The sequence below is a fragment of the Amphibalanus amphitrite genome, unplaced genomic scaffold, assembly GCF_019059575.1.
Source record: "Amphibalanus amphitrite isolate SeventyFive unplaced genomic scaffold, NRLGWU_Aamphi_draft 000122F_arrow, whole genome shotgun sequence".
NCBI lineage: Eukaryota > Metazoa > Arthropoda > Thecostraca > Balanomorpha > Balanidae > Amphibalanus > Amphibalanus amphitrite.
Window position 1 is genome coordinate 375,250 of NW_024881617.1, and position 27,560 is coordinate 402,809.

The window sequence follows — 27,560 nt, forward strand, 5'->3', positions numbered from 1 at the left end:
GGGGTGTCTGCCATTCACAGGGCCTGTGGCCTGTGGGAGTTGAGTGCTATGCGCCTAAATAGATCGCTGAAGCTAAGCTGTAAATACAAACGATTGAAGTGTATATACGTGTGCATAAGTGTACATTCATCCAATCAGCCACAGCAACACAAATGAATAGAAAAAAGATATTGGCATTAATGGCTGATCATGGCGTGAATTCAAGAAACAATGGTTGTGTGACAAAAAACATCCAAGTCAAATGAAAATCTTAGAGAAAAATGTTTGCTACTGTGAATTGATCTGCATTTCTGTCATCTATGCCGAGAAGGCATCCCACTAATTCAGCTCTTATATAACTGCACTAGACGATGACGATTGAGTAAGTTCTTGCGCTTGAAATCAGGTGCTGCTTACCCCATGAATCGAAAGCACAAAACTGCACATTTACGAGCTCATTGTTACATAAATATGAGTCTCTGTCGATAACACCAATCATCGACCAGTCATTGAAAAACAGCATTATCACAGTGCGATAACCAAGTCGCTTATGTCCTCAATCGCATAAGGACGACTTTACATAATACCCATCCGTTGGCGGAACCTCACCATGCACGACACATCTGTGCACACTTTGTTAGACCTGCACCTTGACAACCCATACTGAAGACATCAGAGTTGCCAGATAGCATCTACCACAGCGCTCTCACATAGCAAACGCAATTCTAGGTCGTTTAATTACCCGTCGTGCCATCTACCGTCAAGTCCAACACTTCTAGTTCTTCCAGCAGCCGCTCGGCTTCCGTGCGCCACCGCTTCAGTTCCTCCAGCCTCCCGAACTCCTCCCGCGCGAGCAGCCTCCTGAGCTCTCTACTCGCACATATTTTCACGTCATACACTAGATGTCCCCGACCGTATCGGTACCCATCCAGTCCCATCACCGGCTCTCCGCCAGCCAGCGCCGCCAGTCTCCGATTGATGGTAAAACACAGCAGCTCAGCCATCTCTGCTAGGTCCATACCGTGTGTGGCTCGGAGTAGGGTCTGACACTGCGATAGGAACTCATCCGAACCGTCTGCTATGTCTGCCAGCTCTGCTCTCACGTCTGCCAGCGAGGCCATTAGGTGGTCACAGACCAGATGAACATTGGACGCGTTGAACCAGTTGTGGTTGATTGAGATGGTGTCCCGGAGGTTCCACACCTGATGATGCCAGCCGGAGGGGACGAACATCACCTCTCCCGCCTCCTGACGAACGTCAAAGTACCGAACGCCGTCGGCAGAGGTCCGTGGCTGGAGGGGGACAACTTTTTCGCCACCTTCACCTTCCCCGTCGCTGTTTCTGACGCCGGTGCGGACCTGCTCAGAGCTTACTACGCTTTCCGCGCTCTCGGCATTCAAGACACTAGCGACATCAAACGGCAGTCCGGAGAGGCTGCGTAGTTTCTCCTCCTCACCAGGTGGCAGTAGGATCCAGCGTTTGGCGCCGCACACGTTAGCTGACCAACTGTACGAGCGGTATACGTCGGCGTGGAATGGGGTCCTGCAGGGGAGAGGGTGGAAGTCAGACAACGGGCTCAGCCCCGGTGACTCACTAGGGTGCCTGCCCAGACCAATGTCTCCCCCTATATCCTATCATCCTCCCGGCTCTGAAATGGTCCCATTGGACCGAAAGGGCCTAACCCAACAAAACAAACAAAAAGAAGTCAGACAGAACAGCCAGCAAGGGTCAGACACAGCGACCCGTGTCCAAGCTTCCGTGGAAGACGTCCGTATGTTTTGAGCCCTGTTCAACCAAGGAACCTCGTTCATTACCGACGACAAGAGATGTTTCAGCAAACGTCACCAAAATATTACCCCAATTAAAACGATCAGTAATATAGAACAATGTATAAGAAACTGACCACTTATGGCAGCCTCAATTTTCCAATATTCCAACCACCAAACCACAAGAGCGCACTCACCATGTTCCAGCGACGCCGACATAGACGAATCGGTAGTCATCTGCCTTCTCCGGCCGGGCCTCCCAGAACTCATTGAGCCAATCGGAGGCCACCAGGCGCGGAGTCCGGTAGAAGGGAGGGTCTTCCGGCCGGCGGAGCCGCTGCTCCCTCTGCAGGTGCCAGTCCTGTGGAGAGATGGGGATCGGGGCGGTTTGAGTCATTGTGGTTTTACGGAACGAAGGTGGTAGGTAAGTAATGATAAAGTAATACCAGATGAGCTTTGATTTGTTTACCATCCGCATGACAGGTGTAATGCGTCGTGTCATGACATGGAAGGTGTAATGTAATGCAAGTGAGGAACTTCGTTTTACTAGGAACTTAATATAGGTACAATTGAATTGGCCTCATTACGATAAATGGGACTGAAACTAAAAAAGTAGGCCTATATCGAGCCAAAATCAGCAATTCAAATCACCCCTTCATTTGAATGTGAAGGATTTCCTCTGATGACGTCACCACGGCGCCTTTATTTCCCTAGTGAACCAACCTGAGTAGTAAAGGAATCTTGGGTACAATAACATGTTGTTTGAATTTTAACATAAGTTGTTATTTTAGTAACTTTCTTCCTATTAGAGCGCTTGCTTTTCTTATGACAAAAGACTGATATCCCATTATGTTTTCCAAACATATGGCAAATTTACCTTCAGGTACAGACATCCTTGACGATTTGGTTGTCTCATGTAGGTCGCATACTCATCCAGAGTTTGCTGAGTCTTTGGCTGCGAGTCAAAGTACTTTTCTGAACAGTTGGCCACCGGAACTTCAATATCACCTGAAATGATAACCATTTCCTGTGTGAAAATATGCTACAATTGTCATGATTTTTCATCTGGTATTTCAGATGCATCCAACGATTGCAATTTAGAATTGTAGAATTATTGGGGAACCTACCAAAGTATTTGCAGATATCCTGAAGATCAGGTTCTCCTCTTGCATCAACCCAGTTCTTGCAAGCATCCCATTTATCTGTTACACCACATGACAGAATACATGGGACGTTTTTTGACAGAAAGTGGTGAAAGAAGTCTTCATATTTTGGCTCATGAAATAAAAACAAGAACTGTGGTTCAGGTTGAGCTGACTTTACATGACATGGAACTTGCAATGATAAGTTTAAATCAATATCCATTTTGATCTATGCAATGAGCACAGTCACACAAAATTATTTTCATCTCATTTGGTAACAACTATTCAGAATCATTTCCCAATGTAGGTACTTGACGTAGGTTCACCGCATCCGGCATCTGCAAGTCAACAACTGGTCAATAGGGAATGCAGACACTTAAAATACAAGAATGTGAGGAATGTGTTCCTATCAATATGGCTTAAAGGCCACTAATTCTAATTTGCCTTAGAAGTGTCAGTGAAGTCATTTATCCAATTTCCTTTTCATTGTCATTGAGGAGCAAAGCACGAAATTTAGTCATTTCATCAGTGCCATTTGAAGCAAAATATCATATATGCTAATGCCGATGTATGCTCGAAACAAGCAGGCAGGATCTGGGAACCAACAATTAGACAAAAACTAAAATCAAAAATGATCAGTTTGAGGGTATCAGTATACCACGTCTCAATCAGAATACTGGCAAAGTCCACATGAATATGAGTATGTGAATACGAACTTTGTATACATAAATCCAAAAAATGAGCATGCACATAAATCAAAAATATTTACACTTCACCATCAGCACAATTGTGCCACACATAATTTACTTTAATCAGCATATCTCGCCCACTATATTCAGCAATGCTATTTCCAATCGTGTTTTTATCATTCAAGCTTTTGTAGCTGATCCGACTTAACATTATTTTGATTTGCTGATTGTATGTCAATTGGCGCTACAAATGCAGAAGCAGCAAGACGTGAACATAATCCGAACAGAGAACATATGAAACTGCTGCGCCAGTTTCACCACTTAGAGTTGCTACCATATTTGAATGTAAAGGGAACTCTGAAAGGAAACTTCCTCGTCTGTAACCAGTGGTCGATAAAACTTCCAACGTGCCAACGCTCGTTGGAGCAAGATATTAGCAATACTTGGAAGAGCTGGAGACAGTCCGCCCGTCTACATGGATGCTTCCTTACGCCTAAAATACAGCATTGACTTATGACTTTCTAATCGTCCGGTGCTGTTATCGGCTGCTCGGTACCGCGTGTATGTTCCCTCATTCACTCCTGGTCACCCTTCGGTCACCCCTCGCTGGGTCGGGCCAGTCGGCTATTTTTATCCTCTTTCCGGCTAGGCCACCCGCTAAGCTCCCGCCGTGCCGCGCCGTCTGCGAGGGACCTGACCCTTCTGCCGGCAGAGGTTTCTCCAGGTGTCTCCAAGGAGCCATCGTAGCGCTAAGGGTGTGCTCCGCATACACATGCATTGATTTTCGCCCTTACTAGCAGGGCCGCTGGCACGCGTTGGCAGCGCCCCGCGGGCATTTTTTCGCTTAGGGTCATTTTGTGGTAAGGAGGATCAGAAAATCACCCTTCCAACTTTCTCCAGGCCTGGGTGTTTTATCGAGCGCGCCTGAAAACGCACAGTGGACCGGAATCACACTTCGATTGCGTTACTTCGTATAAGGTAATACGATCAAAAGTGCGCTCTTTTCTCAATCAATAAGGACAAGTGCGTTAAAACACACTTATAAAGTTTTAAGTTAAAAGCTTTAAAAGGCTAAATTTCAACATTTCTACGCTGATAATAATCGTTAGTTGTTTCAGACTTTGGCATGAAAACGTAGGCATTCAGATCCACCGTGTGACCGGTCACCGTATGCAGTAGTGTGATGGTGTGAGTTGGGGAGTCAAGGCCGTGTGGGGAGAAGGTGAGGAGATGCCGGTGTGCCGACGCGGCAATTGGCAGTGATTAGACAGTTGTGCATGCATTGTTCATCTAGCATATCATTTGCTTGGGCAAATTTATAGGCATGGCGCCTGTTTATCCGTCTGATTCAAAGGAAAGGTGTGAGTACCAATACTGGTCGTACTTTTCATAGTCATAGTCCAGGTCCTGAAATGACTGGCACCTGAAATTTTCAGGATATGTCGCAAGAGGCTCATTCCCAGACGTTGTGCCAAATTTTGCGGCGCTACGCGACACCACCTTTTACGCTATTCGCGAAAAAAACTTAGGGAGGCTGCATCCCCCCTCCCGCCAGGCGAGGGCTAAGTTGGAGACAGTGATGGGACTAAGATGTTCGTTGGAGCAACTCCAAGCATTTTATCGACCTCTGTCTGTAACTGCAAGCATTAAGCAATTTAACTTAATGGAATGCAGCCAAGAGTAGGTATATGGCCCTGCCCCAGGCTATTTATCATTACTGTCGTCAGAATATCAGCGCGGTTTTCACATGTGGCGTGTTATTGGCTTGGACAGCCACCGTGCCCGTGGTGCGCCGGCACCCTGTGCCTGTTGGCCGAGGCCGGCAGAGGCCGGGGACGGTCACGAGGGAATGACCTAACCATGGATTAGAGACAACCATGGATCAGAGATTTTAGCCTTTAGGTATCTCTTATCCATGACCTAACCTATCCTAACCTAAAATGTCCAGAGTATTAGAGAACACTGGCCTCGCAGCCCGGTCGTCCCACCACGCGGAAGCCTCGGCCTCGGGAGCCTGCTCCCACGGCCTTATAAGAGCCGCACTGAAAGTAGCTGAACTCATCGGGATGATCAGATCAGTGATAGTCGGTGGTCCGACTCCGACCGTTCAGGTCGGAACAGGGAGTTGAGGTATCAGGACAAGTGTGTGTTGAAGATTGCTGAGAGGGATCGACTGCCTCATGCCTGACGGTAGCTCAGGTCTCGGCCTCACTCCTTAGAAGGTCACAAAGTGTCGGTCTTCACTCAGTCAACAAACCCAGTGGCCAGTACGCATCTGTCGGAAGGACTTATTATTCGGAAAGCGGCTTTTACGATTTTCGATTCCATTCACCTTCCATCTGCGTTTCCAACAAAACACAGCTTGTCAGAGCTCGTGAACTGGATTTTCTACAAACATGCCATGGTAAAGCGATCGGGCTCCAATAAGCGCCAGTATATTTGGCAGTCAGCGCGAACGACCTACGAAGCCTACGCACTGCACCGAAAACTGATCAGCAGGTGCTCCCAACGACAGCCAGCACCAATGATTGCACACGTTACAGTTCGATCGGCGCCACACGGCACTGAGAGCGTCTGAGAAAACAGGTAATCACAACACCAGCACAACACTATACATGTCTGGACGCAACTGTCTTTGCACAGCAAGCGGACGATCCGAATCGGCGACAACCGAACTTATAGTCACTCGAAAAGGAGAACTGTCGCCTGGCTGTGAGACCACTGAGTGACGTAGACACCGCGAACGGCTAATCACTTCAAATTGAGAACCGGGAAAGGAAAGCGTTGTACAGGATGATTGAGGGTTAAAACAAACTGACGTGGGGAGTAACTGAAGACAAAAGATCCAGTTCCGCATGTGTCCACGCTGGAAGACTGAGCACAGTGCAGCTGCATTTAATTGTTTTTCGGTTATTTCAGTTATTCGAGTAAAAGGCGTGTCCTATCAGAACAGGTGCATTCCGTCAACAATAAACTAAAAGACGGCCTTGTGTCACCCACGTTTAAAACGAGGAATGTTTGACCGAAACAGATGTAGCTTACTTTTTTCAGCCATCGATAAGGTGAAACACAAATGACGTTTTTTTATCGAGGCAAGTACCTATCTAATAATAATCTGGTATGTCATCAGACACATGCCTGAACGAAATGTCTTCTTCTGTGTTCTGTTCATTGAGTTCGAACACCACATCCTGCTGCCTGCAGGTGCCGAGATTAGTCATCAGTCTTTAACTGTCAGTTTGCTAAAACAGTCACTAAACGAGTGCCAACAGGTTTTTTTTTAGAGAACTGTCCACCACATGACTATGCGTAGCAGAGCTCCGCTAAGAGGCAGAACAGTTCCCTAGTTTGGCTTTACACAGCCTAACAATGCCACCTCAGATTATGCTATAACTCATGTTACATGACATTCTGCTTGCAACTAGTGCATTCAACGTAATGGAGCGCAAAAATGAGCATTACACAGTACATCGTACTTCAACGAAACTCTGCTACCGCATGCGGCTCCGGGCTCGCACAAACGAACAGTTCGGGTTCGAGATCAAACAGAACCGTAGGCCCTGTCACTAGATACGCCGCATGAAAACACGACACTGATTTGCATTCTGGGCAGCCCATTGCCGAAAGCTCTTGCTGCTCCGTGCTTAGCCGGCAGCCCTGCTATAGTTCTATTACGCTAACTGGAACCGCCACACTGAAAGGGGTCGTTTGAACCTGGTGATTGACGACGACTCTTGACCCCCGAGGGTGTACATATACACCGGATAGTAGGGCATCAGAGTCTGATCGCACTCGTCCAGCACAGGGCTGCTGGACGGAGAGCGGCGACGCTCAGAGATTCCAGAGTCCCGAGACCGACTCAGAGGCGCCATCTCCAACTCGTCGTGCGCTCGCCGTGCTGCAGCGCGATAGCCGACGTAGTTGGGGTTATCGTAGCCGGTGATGTCGCAGTGCTCGATACTGGAGTAGTCGGACGTCACATCATCTGCTCCATGTGTGGTGCAGATGAGCCGCGCAGCCGAGCTTGTTGAGAGTCCTGAGCGGCTCGACACCCCGGAGCAACCCCTTGTGGTCAGCCGCGGAGAGCGATTTCCAGTTGGCATCGGAGGACACTGTCCCGGGTGGCGAATGACGCGCGACTCGCCGTGCCCTGCCGGGGACACCGCGTCACCCAAGAGGTCCGGGAAGGACACGTGATCTCTGGGGAACCCTCCACAGTCGGAGGTAGTGTCCACTGGCGGCATGGCGTACGTGCTGAACGACTTGGTCATGTCGCCCTGCCCCGCTCCGGCGGCCGACTGGCCCAGTGGCTGCATCTCAACACTGTCTGTGCTGCCGTTACTGAGCGCCGAGTAGCCGGGCTGCTGGCGGACGGCCAGGTTCACCTGGGATATCCTCCAGAGTAACTGACTGCCGGAGGCGTGCACTCGGGGCCAGGCACCGCCCGCACCGGGCCGCCCCGACCCTGACTGGGTCAGCCGCGCTCTCTCCTCGTTCTCCCCCACTCTCTCTTCACCAGCCTCGTCCACCGTCTCCGCCGGCCGCACCTGCACGCGCCGTTTCGCGTACAGCACGTCCGCGTGAACCACGGGCACCACCGGCCGGCCGGACTCGGTGGGCTGAGTAGTTCCGCCGGGCGCCGTCCGGCTGAGGGGGCGCTGCAGTCGCCGCCGCTCGGCTGGCAGCAGGAGGGCGCTGACGGCGACAGCGGCGGACTGGGAGCGGGGCGCCGGCTGCGGCTCGGTGGTCGGCACTCGCTCCCAGGTCTCCGTGGCTGAGGAAGAACAGACAGACTGTGAGAGGGCTGTCGACGAGAGAGGGATGAGGGCTCGGTTAGATAACGGGCTGAATGTCCGCACCTCTCGCCGGTCGGAGGAGAGAATGGGCAGACCACAAAGGGTCTGTTCCCGTCGCTCCTCCCAAAAAATCTCGGATGAGGTTGGATGAGCTTGGAGGAGAGCCGTTTCAGAGGAGCCACGGGAACATTTTCGCGAGAAAATCAGCTGTTTGCGGGCTGTAACGGTCGGCGATTTATGGCGCGCAAACATAAATCAAGAGATAATAATCGCTTTCTAATAAAATAACCTTAGATTAATGTCAAACATTACTATTTAAAGATATCCAATCGTCATCAATCACTAAAATCATTTCCACTTCCTTCAAATCGCATTTATAAACAATTCACATTTGTATTACGTGCGCCAAATGCGTCTACGCAAGAGCCTCCTCCAAAAAACCAACTTTCGTTTGGGATGAGGGAGGAGGCAAATAGATGTGCGTGAAGTTGGCGTCGGATTCGGATTCGTATTCAGCGTCGAGTACCGAATCACTTGAAAACGTCATATCTGGTCAATTCGGGGACGGGGAGCACGAATATGACATTAATTTTGCCCTAGCAGGTATCCCTTATCCCTTAATCGTCCCTTAAACGACGGGGCGCGCCAAAAGTGCCTCAAGGGTTCTTCCGATCACGAAAATAATGGTCCCAGGCGATTCCCCGGGTCGATATCTAGCCGCACCACCACTAACTTCACACGTGCCTCATATCCCTTATCCCTTAATCGTCCCTTAAATGACGGGGCGCGCCAAAAGTGCCTCAGGGGTTCTTCCGATCGCGAAAATAATGGTCCCAGGCAATTCCCCGGGTCGATATCTAGCCGCACCACCACTAACTTCACACGTGCCTCACATCCCTCATCCCTTAATCGTCCCTTAAACGACGGGGCGCGCCAAAAGTGCCTCAGGGGTTCTTCTGATCGCGAAAATAATGGTCCCAGGCGATTCCCCGGGTCGATATCTAGCCGCACCACCACTAACTTCACACGTGCCTCATATCCCTCATCCCTTAATCGTCCCTTAAATGACGGGGCGCGCCAAAAGTGCCTCAGGGGTTCTTCCGATCGCGAAAATAATGGTCCCAGGCGATTCCCCGGGTCGATATCTAGCCGCACCACCACTAACTTCACACGTGCCTCATATCCCTTATCCCTTAATCGTCCCTTAAATGACGGGGCGCGCCAAAAGTGCCTCAGGGGTTCTTCTGATCGCGAAAATAATGGTCCCAGGCGATTCCCCGGGTCGATATCTAGCCGCACCACCACTAACTTCACACGTGCCTCATATCCCTTATCCCTTAATCGTCCCTTAAATGACGGGGCGCGCCAAAAGTGCCTCAGGGGTTCTTCCGATCGCGAAAAGAATGGTCCCAGGCGATTCCCCGGGTCGATATCTAGCCGCACCACCACTAACTTCACACGTGCCTCATATCCCTTATCCCTTAATCGTCCCTTAAATGACGGGGCGCGCCAAAAGTGCCTCAAGGGTTCTTCCGATCGCGAAAATAATGGTCCCAGGCGATTCCCCGGGTCGATATCTAGCCGCACCACCACTAACTTCACACGTGCCTCATATCCCTTATCCCTTAATCGTCCCTTAAATGACGGGGCGCGCCAAAAGTGCCTCAGGGGTTCTTCTGATCGCGAAAATAATGGTCCCAGGCGATTCCCCGGGTCGATATCTAGCCGCACCACCACTAACTTCACACGTGCCTCATATCCCTTATCCCTTAATCGTCCCTTAAATGACGGGGCGCGCCAAAAGTGCCTCAGGGGTTCTTCCGATCGCGAAAAGAATGGTCCCAGGCGATTCCCCGGGTCGATATCTAGCCGCACCACCACTAACTTCACACGTGCCTCATATCCCTTATCCCTTAATCGTCCCTTAAATGACGGGGCGCGCCAAAAGTGCCTCAAGGGTTCTTCCGATCGCGAAAATAATGGTCCCAGGCGATTCCCCGGGTCGATATCTAGCCGCACCACCACTAACTTCACACGTGCCTCATATCCCTTATCCCTTAATCGTCCCTTAAATGACGGGGCGCGCCAAAAGTGCCTCAGGGGTTCTTCCGATCGCGAAAAGAATGGTCCCAGGCGATTCCCCGGGTCGATATCTAGCCGCACCACCACTAACTTCACACGTGCCTCATATCCCTTATCCCTTAATCGTCCCTTAAATGACGGGGCGCGCCAAAAGTGCCTCAAGGGTTCTTCCGATCGCGAAAATAATGGTCCCAGGCGATTCCCCGGGTCGATATCTAGCCGCACCACCACTAACTTCACACGTGCCTCATATCCCTTATCCCTTAATCGTCCCTTAAATGACGGGGCGCGCCAAAAGTGCCTCAGGGGTTCTTCCGATCGCGAAAATAATGGTCCCAGGCAATTCCCCGGGTCGATATCTAGCCGCACCACCACTAACTTCACACGTGCCTCACATCCCTCATCCCTTAATCGTCCCTGAAACGACGGGGCGCGTCAAAAGTGCCTCAGGGGTTCTTCCGATCGCGAAAAGAATGGTCCCAGGCGATTCCCCGGGTCGATATCTAGCCGCACCACCACTAACTTCACACGTGCCTCATATCCCTTATCCCTTAATCGTCCCTTAAATGACGGGGCGCGCCAAAAGTGCCTCAGGGGCTCTTCCGATCGCGAAAAGAATGGTCCCAGGCGATTCCCCGGGTCGATATCTAGCCGCACCACCACTAACTTCACACGTGCCTCATATCCCTTATCCCTTAATCGTCCCTTAAATGACGGGGCGCGCCAAAAGTGCCTCAGGGGTTCTTCCGATCGCGAAAATAATGGTCCCAGGCAATTCCCCGGGTCGATATCTAGCCGCACCACCACTAACTTCACACGTGCCTCACATCCCTCATCCCTTAATCGTCCCTTAAACGACGGGGCGCGCCAAAAGTGCCTCAGGGGTTCTTCTGATCGCGAAAATAATGGTCCCAGGCGATTCCCCGGGTCGATATCTAGCCGCACCACCACTAACTTCACACGTGCCTCATATCCCTCATCCCTTAATCGTCCCTTAAATGACGGGGCGCGCAAAAAGTGCCTCAGGGGTTCTTCTGATCGCGAAAATAATGGTCCCAGGCGATTCCCCGGGTCGATATCTAGCCGCACCACCACTAACTTCACACGTGCCTCATATCCCTTATCCCTTAATCGTCCCTTAAATGACGGGGCGCGCCAAAAGTGCCTCAGGGGTTCTTCTGATCGCGAAAATAATGGTCCCAGGCGATTCCCCGGGTCGATATCTAGCCGCACCACCACTAACTTCACACGTGCCTCATATCCCTTATCCCTTAATCGTCCCTTAAATGACGGGGCGCGCCAAAAGTGCCTCAGGGGTTCTTCCGATCGCGAAAAGAATGGTCCCAGGCGATTCCCCGGGTCGATATCTAGCCGCACCACCACTAACTTCACACGTGCCTCATATCCCTTATCCCTTAATCGTCCCTTAAATGACGGGGCGCGCCAAAAGTGCCTCAAGGGTTCTTCCGATCGCGAAAATAATGGTCCCAGGCGATTCCCCGGGTCGATATCTAGCCGCACCACCACTAACTTCACACGTGCCTCATATCCCTTATCCCTTAATCGTCCCTTAAATGACGGGGCGCGCCAAAAGTGCCTCAGGGGTTCTTCCGATCGCGAAAAGAATGGTCCCAGGCGATTCCCCGGGTCGATATCTAGCCGCACCACCACTAACTTCACACGTGCCTCATATCCCTTATCCCTTAATCGTCCCTTAAATGACGGGGCGCGCCAAAAGTGCCTCAAGGGTTCTTCCGATCGCGAAAATAATGGTCCCAGGCGATTCCCCGGGTCGATATCTAGCCGCACCACCACTAACTTCACACGTGCCTCATATCCCTTATCCCTTAATCGTCCCTTAAATGACGGGGCGCGCCAAAAGTGCCTCAGGGGTTCTTCCGATCGCGAAAATAATGGTCCCAGGCAATTCCCCGGGTCGATATCTAGCCGCACCACCACTAACTTCACACGTGCCTCACATCCCTCATCCCTTAATCGTCCCTGAAACGACGGGGCGCGTCAAAAGTGCCTCAGGGGTTCTTCCGATCGCGAAAAGAATGGTCCCAGGCGATTCCCCGGGTCGATATCTAGCCGCACCACCACTAACTTCACACGTGCCTCATATCCCTTATCCCTTAATCGTCCCTTAAATGACGGGGCGCGCCAAAAGTGCCTCAAGGGTTCTTCCGATCGCGAAAATAATGGTCCCAGGCGATTCCCCGGGTCGATATCTAGCCGCACCACCACTAACTTCACACGTGCCTCATATCCCTTATCCCTTAATCGTCCCTTAAATGACGGGGCGCGCCAAAAGTGCCTCAGGGGCTCTTCTGATCGCGAAAATAATGGTCCCAGGCGATTCCCCGGGTCGATATCTAGCCGCACCACCACTAACTTCACACATGCCTCATATCCCTCATCCCTTAATCGTCCCTTAAATGACGGGGCGCGCCAAAAGTGCCTCAGGGGTTCTTCCGATCGCGAAAATAATGGTCCCAGGCGATTCCCCGGGTCGATATCTAGCCGCACCACCACTAACTTCACACGTGCCTCATATCCCTTATCCCTTAATCGTCCCTTAAATGACGGGGCGCGCCAAAAGTGCCTCAGGGGTTCTTCCGATCGCGAAAATAATGGTCCCAGGCGATTCCCCGGGTCGATATCTAGCCGCACCACCACTAACTTCACACATGCCTCATATCCCTCATCCCTTAATCGTCCCTTAAATGACGGGGCGCGCCAAAAGTGCCTCAGGGGTTCTTCCGATCGCGAAAATAATGGTCCCAGGCGATTCCCCGGGTCGATATCTAGCCGCACCACCACTAACTTCACACGTGCCTCATATCCCTTATCCCTTAATCGTCCCTTAAATGACGGGGCGCGCCAAAAGTGCCTCAGGGGTTCTTCCGATCGCGAAAATAATGGTCCCAGGCGATTCCCCGGGTCGATATCTAGCCGCACCACCACTAACTTCACACGTGCCTCATATCCCTTATCCCTTAATCGTCCCTTAAATGACGGGGCGCGCCAAAAGTGCCTCAGGGGCTCTTCCGATCGCGAAAATAATGGTCCCAGGCGATTCCCCGGGTCGATATCTAGCCGCACCACCACTAACTTCACACGTGCCTCATATCCCTTATCCCTTAATCGTCCCTTAAATGACGGGGCGCGCCAAAAGTGCCTCAGGGGTTCTTCCGATCGCGAAAATAATGGTCCCAGGCAATTCCCCGGGTCGATATCTAGCCGCACCACCACTAACTTCACACGTGCCTCATATCCCTTATCCCTTAATCGTCCCTTAAATGACGGGGCGCGCCAAAAGTGCCTCAAGGGTTCTTCCGATCGCGAAAATAATGGTCCCAGGCGATTCCCCGGGTCGATATCTAGCCGCACCACCACTAACTTCACACGTGCCTCATATCCCTTATCCCTTAATCGTCCCTTAAATGACGGGGCGCGCCAAAAGTGCCTCAGGGGTTCTTCTGATCGCGAAAATAATGGTCCCAGGCGATTCCCCGGGTCGATATCTAGCCGCACCACCACTAACTTCACACATTCCTCATATCCCTCATCCCTTAATCGTCCCTTAAATGACGGGGCGCGCCAAAAGTGCCTCAGGGGTTCTTCCGATCGCGAAAATAATGGTCCCAGGCGATTCCCCGGGTCGATATCTAGCCGCACCACCACTAACTTCACACGTGCCTCATATCCCTCATCCCTTAATCGTCCCTTAAATGACGGGGCGCGCCAAAAGTGCCTCAGGGGTTCTTCCGATCGCGAAAATAATGGTCCCAGGCGATTCCCCGGGTCGATATCTAGCCGCACCACCACTAACTTCACACGTGCCTCATATCCCTTATCCCTTAATCGTCCCTTAAATGACGGGGCGCGCCAAAAGTGCCTCAGGGGCTCTTCCGATCGCGAAAATAATGGGACGATTAAGGGATGAGGGATGTGAGGCACGTGTGAAGTTAGTGGTGGTGCGGCTAGATATCGACCCGGGGAATCGCCTGGGACCATTATTTTCGCGATCAGAAGAACCCCTGAGGCACTTTTTGCGCGCCCCGTCATTTAAGGGACGATTAAGGGATAAGGGATGTGAGGCACGTGTGAAGTTAGTGGTGGTGCGGCTAGATATCGACCCGGGGAATTGCCTGGGACCATTCTTTTCGCGATCGGAAGAACCCCTGAGGCACTTTTGGCGCGCCCCGTCATTTAAGGGACGATTAAGGGATGAGGGATATGAGGCACGTGTGAAGTTAGTGGTGGTGCGGCTAGATATCGACCCGGAGAATCGCCTGGGACCATTATTTTCGCGATCAGAAGAACCCCTGAGGCACTTTTGGCGCACCCCGTCGTTTAAGGGACGATTAAGGGATGAGGGATGTGAGGCACGTGTGAAGTTAGTGGTGGTGCGGCTAGATATCGACCCGGGGAATTGCCTGGGACCATTATTTTCGCGATCGGAAGAACCCCTGAGGCACTTTTTGCGCGCCCCGTCATTTAAGGGACGATTAAGGGATGAGGGATGTGAGGCACGTGTGAAGTTAGTGGTGGTGCGGCTAGATATCGACCCGGGGAATTGCCTGGGACCATTATTTTCGCGATCGGAAGAACCCCTGAGGCACTTTTGGCGCGCCCCGTCATTTAAGGGACGATTAAGGGATAAGGGATATGCGGCACGTGTGAAGTTAGTGGTGGTGCGGCTAGATATCGACCCGGGGAATCGCCTGGGACCATTATTTTCGCGATCAGAAGAACCCCTGAGGCACTTTTGGCGCGCCCCGTCATTTAAGGGACGATTAAGGGATGAGGGATGTGAGGCACGTGTGAAGTTAGTGGTGGTGCGGCTAGATATCGACCCGGGGAATCGCCTGGGACCATTATTTTCGTGATCGGAAGAGCCCCTGAGGCACTTTTGGCGCGCCCCGTCGTTTAAGGGACGATTAAGGGATAAGGGATATGAGGCACGTGTGAAGTTAGTGGTGGTGCGGCTAGATATCGACCCGGGGAATCGCCTGGGACCATTATTTTCGCGATCAGAAGAACCCCTGAGGCACTTTTTGCGCGCCCCGTCATTTAAGGGACGATTAAGGGATGAGGGATATGAGGCACGTGTGAAGTTAGTGGTGGTGCGGCTAGATATCGACCCGGGGAATCGCCTGGGACCATTATTTTCGCGATCAGAAGAACCCCTGAGGCACTTTTGGCGCGCCCCGTCGTTTAAGGGACGATTAAGGGATGAGGGATGTGAGGCACGTGTGAAGTTAGTGGTGGTGCGGCTAGATATCGACCCGGGGAATTGCCTGGGACCATTATTTTCGCGATCGGAAGAACCCCTGAGGCACTTTTGGCGCGCCCCGTCATTTAAGGGACGATTAAGGGATAAGGGATATGAGGCACGTGTGAAGTTAGTGGTGGTGCGGCTAGATATCGACCCGGGGAATCGCCTGGGACCATTATTTTCGCGATCGGAAGAGCCCCTGAGGCACTTTTGGCGCGCCCCGTCATTTAAGGGACGATTAAGAGATAAGGGATATGAGGCACGTGTGAAGTTAGTGGTGGTGCGGCTAGATATCGACCCGGGGAATCGCCTGGGACCATTCTTTTCGCGATCGGAAGAACCCCTGAGGCACTTTTGACGCGCCCCGTCGTTTCAGGGACGATTAAGGGATGAGGGATGTGAGGCACGTGTGAAGTTAGTGGTGGTGCGGCTAGATATCGACCCGGGGAATCGCCTGGGACCATTATTTTCGCGATCAGAAGAACCCCTGAGGCACTTTTGGCGCGCCCCGTCGTTTAAGGGACGATTAAGGGATGAGGGATGTGAGGCACGTGTGAAGTTAGTGGTGGTGCGGCTAGATATCGACCCGGGGAATCGCCTGGGACCATTATTTTCGCGATCAGAAGAACCCCTGAGGCACTTTTGGCGCGCCCCGTCGTTTAAGGGACGATTAAGGGATGAGGGATGTGAGGCACGTGTGAAGTTAGTGGTGGTGCGGCTAGATATCGACCCGGGGAATTGCCTGGGACCATTATTTTCGCGATCGGAAGAACCCCTGAGGCACTTTTGGCGCGCCCCGTCATTTAAGGGACGATTAAGGGATGAGGGATGTGAGGCACGTGTGAAGTTAGTGGTGGTGCGGCTAGATATCGACCCGGGGAATCGCCTGGGACCATTATTTTCGCGATCAGAAGAACCCCTGAGGCACTTTTGACGCGCCCCGTCGTTTCAGGGACGATTAAGGGATGAGGGATGTGAGGCACGTGTGAAGTTAGTGGTGGTGCGGCTAGATATCGACCCGGGGAATTGCCTGGGACCATTATTTTCGCGATCGGAAGAACCCCTGATGCACTTTTGGCGCGCCCCGTCATTTAAGGGACGATTAAGGGATAAGGGATATGAGGCACGTGTGAAGTTAGTGGTGGTGCGGCTAGATATCGACCCGGGGAATCGCCTGGGACCATTATTTTCGCGATCAGAAGAACCCCTGAGGCACTTTTGGCGCGCCCCGTCGTTTAAGGGACGATTAAGGGATGAGGGATGTGAGGCACGTGTGAAGTTAGTGGTGGTGCGGCTAGATATCGACCCGGGGAATCGCCTGGGACCATTATTTTCGCGATCAGAAGAACCCCTGAGGCACTTTTGGCGCGCCCCGTCGTTTAAGGGACGATTAAGGGATGAGGGATGTGAGGCACGTGTGAAGTTAGTGGTGGTGCGGCTAGATATCGACCCGGGGAATTGCCTGGGACCATTATTTTCGCGATCGGAAGAACCCCTGAGGCACTTTTGGCGCGCCCCGTCATTTAAGGGACGATTAAGGGATGAGGGATGTGAGGCACGTGTGAAGTTAGTGGTGGTGCGGCTAGATATCGACCCGGGGAATCGCCTGGGACCATTATTTTCGCGATCAGAAGAACCCCTGAGGCACTTTTGAGGCGCCCCGTCGTTTAAGGGACGATTAAGGGATGAGGGATGTGAGGCACGTGTGAAGTTAGTGGTGGTGCGGCTAGATATCGACCCGGGGAATTGCCTGGGACCATTATTTTCGCGATCGGAAGAACCCCTGAGGCACTTTTGGCGCGCCCCGTCATTTAAGGGACGATTAAGGGATAAGGGATATGAGGCACGTGTGAAGTTAGTGGTGGTGCGGCTAGATATCGACCCGGGGAATCGCCTGGGACCATTATTTTCGCGATCAGAAGAACCCCTGAGGCACTTTTGGCGCGCCCCGTCGTTTAAGGGACGATTAAGGGATGAGGGATGTGAGGCACGTGTGAAGTTAGTGGTGGTGCGGCTAGATATCGACCCGGGGAATTGCCTGGGACCATTATTTTCGCGATCGGAAGAACCCCTGAGGCACTTTTGGCGCGCCCCGTCATTTAAGGGACGATTAAGGGATAAGGGATATGAGGCACGTGTGAAGTTAGTGGTGGTGCGGCTAGATATCGACCCGGGGAATCGCCTGGGACCATTATTTTCGTGATCGGAAGAACCCTTGAAGCACTTTTGGCGCGCCCCGTCGTTTAAGGGACGATTAAGGGATAAGGGATACCTGCTAGGGCAAAATTAATGTCATATTCGTGCTCCCCGTCCCCGAATTGACCAGATATGACGTTTTCAAGTGATTCGGTACTCGACGCTGAATACGAATCCGAATCCGACGCCAACTTCACGCACATGGCAAATAGTGGTGGTGAGATGTGAAGTCAAGATGAGCTTGGAGGAGCTTGGAGGAGCGACGGGAACGATTTTTTGAAACGAGAGGAGGTTAGAGGAGCTTGGAGGAGGTTAGAGGAGCGACGGGAACAAACCCAAAGTGATAACAACTGATGGATACAGGGCTATATGCCCGCACAGTATCAGACGGACAGCCAAACAATTACCGGGACAAGAGCAGACATCAATAAGACATTATCAATCAGACATGACACGTTAGACGGTAGACATATCCCCGGTGTTATGTCGGATATGATAAGCGTCGACATCTTGGCAGCTGCTGAAAACAAAGTGCGGTAAAATTGGATTGCAGGTACCTAAACACGCAAACAGAAGGAGACCAGCAAGTTATCGACCTCACTGATGGTGCTCGCGCCACTTCACAACTTTGCAGCAGCCTGTCGAGGGTTGATCCCAGCATTCACCGACGCTACGGCTGCAAAGTGCAGCCATACCGGCGGGACTGGGGAAAATGGCACACCTCCACCTCCCCCCTCGCCCCATCCCACAACTCAGACGGGTTGGGGAGGGATTGACGCCACCCACGAGCCCCCGCTGAGAATTGGGATTAGTCTGCATAATGCCATCAGCGGAATAATCAGAGTAATGCATTGTGATGAAGCGGGATGCTTTCCCGAAATGGAGAGACGTCACCGGCAGAGACTGATTTAGACACGCTCGGTGAATAATTGAATAATTAGACACACCTGTCAAAGCACATTGACAGCTGACGTTGACAGCTCATAAACACGTCACTATTCACTGGAGCTGACTGCACTTCACCAAACGCCCTTAATAGACTACCTGACTTACACTTTACTGATTGCCTGCAGTTTACAGACACGCACTTTCCACAACACTATCAACAAAACCGTTCCACTCACTCAACATCCCCACCAAGCCAATCAACAATTATCACCGGCAGTCTCCTCTATTAATACCCGCTCCCCGCATGCAGGTGGGGGCGTTCGGCTCCCCTCCGCGCACCGAACGCGTGCAGCCGACAGCTCCGTACGGCTCCGTACGGCTCCGTACGGCACCTCCCCGCTGATCACCGAGACGCGGCCCGCTCGTTAATCAGATATTGATTTTGTCGCGAGCTCCTCCGACAGGGCCGTCCAGCCTCCAAGGATACGATGGTCGGGGGAGGAGTGGGAGGAAGAGGGGGGAGGACGTAGTGGGCGGTGGGAGTGGGGCGGGGTGGGGTGAAGGCTAAGGAGTGGAGTGACAGTGACAAAGGGATTACGGGGGCAATGAATGGGAGGATGACACGTTAAGATGGACGCCATGAGCAGTATGAAAAGCTGCGTCACCAGATACCTACAGGATTGATGGGAGTGAGAAAAGTTTGAATACAAAGGAACGACCATTTATCAATCCGATAAACCGCGCATTTTTTACCCGATTCCACGTACAGTTACTGACACTCCAGGTAAAAAACGTGTGTGTTTGAAACAACACGGGCTAACTCCAACCCACTCTAGCGATTTCGTGCCTTCCGCGCGCCCCAGTGTACTGCGGTGCAGCATAAGTACAGGCGCTCACCGCTAGTGACATCTAGCGGCAGGTTTGTAAGTAAGGCCGTGAGGTCGCGGCCTACCGCACGAAATGAAAACGACTTCAGCGAAATTTAGAAAACATATAAGAGAAATAAAATTAAAGGCTTTCCGTTTTCCGTATCAAAGTGCCTGTTCTTATCTCCAATGAAAGCGCATCATAAAATAACATTTCAAATTTGGCATCGCAGTGGTTTGTCTGAAATAGCTACGAAAATATTTAACTTTAATGTCCGGAGTGTTTCTCTTGAAAACGACTGCGGCTGGGACCTGTAGGCTTAATTCCCACAGCATTTATGAGAAATCGCCCCAGGAAAGTCGAGCTCAAAAGTTCATCCGTATTCCAGGCTGATCTATTTTTAGCGTGGTTACGGCAGTTCCATACCAAAGAAAAGCTATCGCTAGCAATAAAACAGATTTATTACCGAGTAAAGCACCAATCTGCCGTCTGGCAGTAGCAGCGGCGCCGGCCGCGGGGTGGGGTGGCTCCCCTCCTGGCCGCTCCGCGACAGCTGTGACTCGCTCCGTACCGTCCTCACCACTGCCTCAGGCAGTAACCTGACGCGCGCGCGACACTTGCAGTATGGGGAGCTGCATGGCGTGCTCTCTCGGGGAGTTGCCTCGCGGACGGGTCGACCGACGTCCCAACATAAACCGGCTCCCAGGGGCCGGGGACGACGGCGAGGGGCTGGAGCCCTCAATTGACTCGTTTTAGAATGCCAGAACGTACGGAACACTGGGGCATTCCACGATAGATCGTACCAGGCCCAGTGGCGCAGCCAGGGGGGGGTCAGAGGGTCAGCTGACCCCCCCGAAATTTCTGTCAGGGGCCCGCTCGAGAGAGAGAGAGAGAGAGAGAGAGAGAGAGAGAGAGAGAGAGAGAGAGAGAGAGAGAGAGGGAGGGAGGGAGGGAGGAGAGAGGCTCTAATCTAATCGGACGAGCCTGCTTCGAGAGATGCCTACTGGGACACCACGGGTGAGGGGTCGGCCTGGGGCCCCAGGTGGACGGGGCCCGGGCCCCCGGGAGAACGGGCCCGGCCCCTGGGAGAACGGGCCCGGGCCTCCTGGGTGGATGGGGCCCGGGCCTCCTGGGTGGAAGGGGCCCGGGCCTCCTGGGTGGATGGGGCCCGGGTCCCCCGTTGATGGGTCTGGGCCCCCGGGAGAACGGGCCCCGGGCCCCAGGAGATTGGAGAACGGACCCGGGCCTCCCGGAGAACGGGCCCGGGCCCCCGGGAGAATTGACCCGGGCCCCTGGGAGAACGGGCCCGGGCCTCCTGGGTGGATGGGGCTCGGCCCCCCCCCCCCACGTTGATGGGTCCGGGCCCCCGGGAGAACGGGCCCCGGGCCCCGGGAGATTGGAGAACGGACCCGGGCCTCCCGGAGAACGGGCCCGGGCCCCCGGGAGAATTGATCCGGGCCCCTGGGAGAAGGGGCCCGGGCCTCCTGGGTGGATGGGGCCCGGGCCCCCGGGAGAACGGGCCCGGGGCCCCGGGAGATTGGAGAACGGACCCGGGCCTCCCGGAGAACGGGCCCGGGCCCCCGGGAGAATTGACCCGGGCCCCTGGGAGAACGGGCCCGGGCCTCCTGGGTGGATGGGGCCAGGGCCTCCTGGGTGGATGGGGCCCGGGCCCCCCGTTGATGGGTCCGGGCCCCCGGGAGAACGGGTCCCGGGCCCCGGGAGATTGGAGAACGGACCCGGGCCTCCCGGAGAACGGGCCCGGGCCCCCGGGAGAATTGACCCGGGCCCCTGGGAGAATGGGCCCGGGCCCCCTGGGTGGATGGGGCCCGGGACCCCCGTGGATAGGTCCGGGCCCCCGGTAGAACGGGCCCCGGGTGGACGCCGGACCCCCGGGTGAATGGGGTCCGGCCCCCGGGAGAACGGGGGCCGGGCCCCCGTTCGGGATGGGGCCCGGACCCCCTGGTGGACGGGCCCCGGAGCCCCGGGTGGACGGGGCCCGGAGCCCCAGGTGGACGTGGCTCGGGCCCCCGTGTGTATAGGGCCCGGGCCCCTGATTGAATGGGGCCCGCTAAGGTGACCCGCTTGCTCCGCAAAGCGAATAAGGGGTATTTTCGATCGGTGGGCGTTTGGTTGGTCTTGTGTCCGTGGGTGATGTATCCATTTCGGTTGATTGCTTTTTGACGGCTAAGCATTTTGGATTGGGAAAAAATATCCATTGCATCGAGGTGCTCGTGTCTGATAAGCATGCGTTCTTCTATAGAACATGTCATGTGAAGTTTATAACAACGGTTGACGTAGGTTATTGAAAAATGACAGCCATCGATGAATTACTATGTAGAGGTTTCCAACATTTATATTTTTAAGAATACTGTTGCTCGTCATGCAAAAGCGATGATTGGATTTTGGACAAAATTGATGCTCTTTCCAACTATGCCATTTTCAACAAACCCGTGTAATTAAGTAAGTCATTAACAAATACCATTCTCTCCAGCGATTTGTTCCACCTTGTTTTTGATCAATTAGCTTTTCACAATTTTTCCATGAGAGGCGGTACATTTCTTTTGCCAACAGGCGTTGTTTGAACCCGCTCCGTCAAACAGTCACCCGAAAATAGCATTAAGTCCCAAATCTGTCCGAAACGTAAATTTCCCAGCATAAGTGCCCTCACGGGTGCACGTGGCGCGTGCCATCCCTGCACCGCACACCATTCGATAGCCCTTTCGATTCTCTACACGATACCCCGTGGCGATTGGGCCCACGGTTACCGAGATACTGCAAGGGAACCGGACCAGTGTCTGGCAAATTTAGTCATTTTCGCCCGATTTTGCAAGCCGATTTATACATAAATGTAAAGTCCATAACGCGAATTTGCACTTTTTGAGCACGTGTCATGTGCTCGCTATCAATCCGATCGAGCTGAGGCCCTCAAAGGCACGTTGCCCATCCTTAATCTATAAGTTGCGCAAATTTCAGCGCACTTGGCGCAACGGTCGGGCCCGTACCCCGTGCTAAGTAACACGATGCCGGGACCTCGATAGCAGACAGAATCTACGTCACCACATCACCACGCCACAACAAACCCGGCCCATGGCAATACATGTCCCATATGAGCGCGTTAACCCTCGCCGGCACACGCCATTCCGGCCATTTTGCGTCCTTCGACGGCACAAGAGGGGGGGGGGGGTGGTACGACCCCTTCGTGTTTGGCCCATGATCGAGCTAGAGCTTCGCGGGAAATACGAGCGTGTTCCCCGTGCCGAGAGGAAGCCGACGATACCCAATTTTAAGGTTCTTGGTCATTGGTTGACCTTCCAGGTCAGGTCAATGACCGAAAAATCGGGAAAATCGGGACCTGTTAGAACGTCGTTAATTGTGGCTGCTATAGGGTTTTTTGGGGTACTGATCATGAATAGTTATCATGTTAGTTTTGATCACAGATGATGTCTTTATGCATTTAAGCCAGGTCGGGTCAGGTCAGGTCAGGTCAACCAGTAGGGGTCCTGCCGGGTATTCGTAGTACCTACGTGCCAGCCGCCTCTGGCAGCTTCGTAACATGTTACGAAGGCACCAAAACTACTTCGTAAATGTTTAAATGGTTGCTAAATTCGGATTCAGCTCCAAAAACTAGCCTGGAAACATGTATTATTCGAAAAAAGTACCGAGGTCATCATAGGTCAATGACCTGACCTGACCTTCAGGTGACCTTGACATCCACCCTAATGCATGGGAGCAGCTTCAACTCACATGTCTGAATGCTTGAAACCACGAAAAGACTGCAAACGCGCGGCTAATGCGAGCCGGCATACGCCGAATCGCGATTCTGGCCAAACATGGTCTCGGAAAGTAGGTCACAGGTCAAAGGCCATTTGGGTCAGGGTCATGAAATTTCTAGGGTAGGTGTAAAACTGATCAACGCGAGGGTACTGAAAGTTTGGTCGCGATCGGCCGATTTTTACCCGAGTTATTCGCGAAAAACCTTAGGGGGGGAGGTTGCATCATCCCCTCCCCCTGTGCCGGCGAGGGTTAAAACTGCTTGTGAGCGAATTCACGTAATGAAGAAGAATAAAGCACAATCTACTACAGCAGCCAATAGATGACTGAGTTAGGACAGGCACGTGGGACTGCTTAAATCTTGTCCGACAGAAGCAGACAACAGTTCCGTTTGCATATATGCTATGCATATTGCGGAAGGGGCACATTTCGGCCTCGAAAGATACGAATTCATACGTCATAGTAACATATTTCTGTCATGGTCAATTCGGGTTCCGGACAAAATATCGAAAAGCAAAATATCGAATAGCAAAATATCGAAGACAAATTATCGAAGTGGCAGAATATCGAAAGCAAAATATCGAATGCGCAAAATATCGAAATCGCAAAATATCGAACCGCAAAATATCGACATCGCAAAATATCGACATCGCAAAATATCGAGTTGCATAATATCGCATTGCAAAATATCGAACTCGCAAAATATCGAATAGCATAATATCGAAAGCAGAATATCGAAACGCAAAATATCGAAAGACAAAATATCGAAAGACAAAACATCGAAAGACAAAATATCGAAAAGGCAAAATATCGAACGCAGAATATCGAAAAGACAAAATATTGAACGCAAAATATCGAACAGACAAAATATCGAAAGACAAAATATCGAAAAGGCAAAATATGGAACGCAGAATATCGAAAAGACAAAATATCGAACGCAGAATATCGAAAAGACAAAATATCGGACACAAAATATCGAACAGACAAAATATCGAACGCAAAATATCGAAAAGGCAGAATATCGAACGCAGAATATCGAAAAGGCAAAATATCGAACGCAAAATATCGAAATGACAAAATAACGAACGCAAAGCGTCGAAAAGGTAAAATATCGACTTGAAATGGCCCTCTGCGGACTCCTTAGAGCTCTTTCGAACTCTGTCGAAATTAGGTTTCGCTCACAGATCTTCCGGGGCTATCAAACATAGGCGGATCCAGCCCAGAGTTTTGGGAGGGGCAAACCATCACAATTTATTGTTTCTTTTCATGCACTGCCATAGACGTAATGTTAAAAATGATGTCCTTTGTGGAGGGCAATTGCCCTATTTGCCCTCCCCTGGATCCGCCACTGCTATCAAACACCGTTTGAGTTTTGAAAATCGGTCCAGTAGCTTCGGAGATAGGAGAGGGGGGGGCTCCAAATAGCCCCCCCCCCCAGTCAGTTGTGTTATGGAATATACCCCAGTCAGGCGCGGGTTAACATCATTTTAATTTCACTGCGTCGTCCATAAATCGTGCATTTTTATGTTTATAAGTGGGTATCTATAGCAGCAAGGGCCTATTCCTTCTTAATTAACATCTGTCATCCAAAATTAACAAACAGCAATTGTCCTCCAAGATCCCTTGCATGCGTCAATTTTTGTACTTATGCAACACATATCTTCAATGAAAACCTCGGTTGATTAAAGGAAATAGTTCACCTTTAATAAATAAATTTGTTAATAGATTTTAAGTAAAACTTGTGTTTGAAATGTGAGGAATAATATTTAGAGACATTATGAGTTGGAATTATGCAATTATATAGGCCTCCAGGGGCTTACCTGCCTCTAAGACCCCACACATACTTTTGGGGCCCCAAACGCTTGCTCCTGAAGGCCCCACTGAGACTCCTAGTCCTTTCCTCTATTCAATCCTCCATGCTGGCTCTTTAGGCTAAACATCGGCTCCTGGTGGCCATCCCGGCTTTGGAGGGTCTCCATACAGGCTTTTTTGGGCCCGATGTCAGTCTCTGAGAGCCATCAAAAGCCTTTCGAGCCTACGAGTATACTGCTTTCTGAAACCCTTCAACAACTTCTGAGGGACCGACCCTGGTCGGAGGGCTCATTCGGTCTGGAGAGTCATGTAGGTCTCTGGAGGAGCCTCTAAGGGGTCGGTTTCCAAGGGGCTTTTAAACACGGTCTTCTAAGAACGGTCTCGTAGGGCCCGTAATGGTCCACTGCGGATCCAGAAAAGTGGGTTGAGATGCTGAGGGTGCTGGCTAGACTAAAACAAGATTAGATGATAAAAACTAGCTGCATTTGCTTCGTAATGCTTTATTTGAGATAGGTACACTGTAATTTCAAATATTTTGCAGAACTTGTGTTTTTGGGCATTGTTTTCCAAAATCTTCGTTTTTCATAAAGCAATGATAATCACTCTAAAAAAGATCGGGGGGGGGCAAAACTTCCTGAGGGGCCCCTTGAGAAAACTTTGCACCCCCATCCGAAATTACCTTCCGCCGCCACTGCTGAGATCTACAAAAAATATCAGAGTTTTCCAAGTCTGTCATGGACCCGCTGATTGCTCTTTGAGGCCTACAGATAACAGAGGGCCCGATGAGTTCGACAGAGCTCTAAGGAGTCCGCAGAGGGCCATTTCAAGTCGATATTTTACCTTTTCGACACTTTGCGTTCGTTATTTTGTCTTTTCGATATTTTGCGTTCGATATTTTGCGTTCGATATTTTGCCTTTTCGATATTTTGCGTTCGATATTTTGTCTGTTCGATATTTTGCGTTCGATATTTTGCCTTTTCGATATTCTGCGTTCGATATTCTGCCTTTTCGATATTTTGCGTTCGATATTTTGTCTGTTCGATATTTTGCGTTCGATATTTTGTCTTTTCGATATTCTGCGTTCGATATTTTGCCTTTTCGATATTTTGTCTTTCGATATTTTGTCTTTCAATATTTTGTCTTTCGATATTTTGTCTTTCGATATTTTGTCTTTCAATATTTTGTCTTTCGATATTTTGTCTTTCGATATTTTGCGTTTCGATATTTTGCGTTTCGATAGTTTGCGTTTCGATATTTTGCTTTCGATATTATGCTATTCGATATTTTGCGATTTCGATATTTTGCAATTCGATATTTTGCGATTCGATATTTTGCGATTTCGATATTTTGCGATTTCGATATTTTGCAATTCGATATTTTGCGATTTCGATATTTTGCAATTTCGATAATTTGCGACTTCGATATTTTGCTTTCGATAATTTGCGTTCGATATTTTGCGCTTCGATATTTTGCGTTTCGATATTTTGTCATGGAAGCGGTCAATTCACGTGGAAATTGAACACCGGGTGATTACCGAGCTATTGTTCTATCAAAATTTTCCGATTCAAACTCGCTCAGGGTTATCATGCAGGTAAAGGGGGCCCGCTCAGCAGAATGCGTATGAAATATGGAAAGATTCTGAAAAATGGGTGGGGGCCACGCACACTAGGGGGCCCGCTTTGGAGGCGATGACCCCCCCCCCCCCGAAACGAAATCCTGGCTGCGCCACTGACCAGGCCCGTCACCCTCATCTCTCAGATTTTAATGAAAATCGGTCCTAGGGGTAGGGTAAGGTGCCTAATTAGCGACCCTTTCCGATTTGCGACCTACCTCCGTACAGAAAAACTGGCGGGAGAAAACAGGGTAAAAACATCGTCAAAAGGTCAGCCATACTTTGGTTATCAAATTAAATTATTTTACGGTTGTCGATGTTTCTGGTGGGACCTTTCAGGTGAGTTTAAATGAAAATGACGAGTTTCTTATCCAAAACGTGTGTGTTTGGGCCCTCTCTGATGAAAAGCGATGCACATTAGGATGATGCACCCTTTTTATTCTGAATCGACATTCCTTTTTCAATTGATTGCCGTTTTCCCATAGTGAATCGCTTAACTGTGCCCAGCATGGCGGTTAAAAATGTGTCGCAACTCATATTTCCTATTTGCGCCTGACATGGTCGCAAATAGCTCAAGAAGGGAAAGAAAGGGGAAAGGAGAGAAATGAAAATGAGGTGTTGCTGAAGCTTGCAATGTGTGGCAGGGGATGTCAAATGTCGTCACCGACTGCAGGGG

At 51.2% G+C, this 27,560-nt stretch overlaps 2 protein-coding genes across 5 annotated transcripts in view; both read right to left on the reverse strand.

The window, feature by feature from the left end:
- Nucleotides 1-84: 84 nt before the first annotated feature.
- Nucleotides 85-3,730, reverse strand: LOC122381562 (2-oxoglutarate and iron-dependent oxygenase JMJD4-like). Of its 4 annotated transcripts, none has more exons than XM_043365898.1 (5): nt 3,695-3,730; nt 2,873-3,225; nt 2,623-2,753; nt 1,943-2,106; nt 85-1,521 (listed from the first exon to the last, which is right to left on the reverse strand). In XM_043365898.1, exons 2-5 carry the CDS (start codon nt 3,108-3,110, stop codon nt 714-716), a joined length of 1,341 nt encoding a protein of 446 aa, XP_043221833.1. In that variant the 5' UTR covers nt 3,111-3,225; nt 3,695-3,730; the 3' UTR covers nt 85-713. The 4 variants fall into 4 exon arrangements, with proteins under 4 accessions (XP_043221833.1, XP_043221834.1, XP_043221832.1 ...); XM_043365899.1 differs by having other exon boundaries at nt 3,657-3,730; XM_043365897.1 differs by having other exon boundaries at nt 165-1,521; nt 2,873-3,020; nt 3,657-3,697.
- A 2,208-nt stretch (nt 3,731-5,938) lies between these two features.
- The window catches only part of LOC122381563 (F-box only protein 42-like), a 40,150-nt gene continuing 18,528 nt past the window's right edge, over nt 5,939-27,560 (reverse strand). The window contains exon 6 of the mRNA XM_043365901.1: nt 5,939-8,350. Coding sequence (XP_043221836.1) covers nt 7,248-8,350 — 1,103 coding nt within the window. The 3' untranslated portion in view covers nt 5,939-7,247. The remainder of the gene's footprint in view (nt 8,351-27,560) is intronic.

Bases quoted from the DNA above. Each gene is read 5' to 3' on its own strand.
- LOC122381562 (XM_043365898.1), bottom strand. From the start codon at position 3,110: ATGGATATTGATTTAAACTTATCATTGCAAGTTCCATGTCATGTAAAG. The intron at 2,754-2,872 runs GTAGGTTCCCCA...TTATCATTTCAG, and splicing joins GGATATCTGCAAATACTTTG to GTGATATTGAAGTTCCGGTG. The intron at 2,107-2,622 runs GTAAATTTGCCA...ATCTCTCCACAG, and splicing joins AAGGATGTCTGTACCTGAAG to GACTGGCACCTGCAGAGGGA.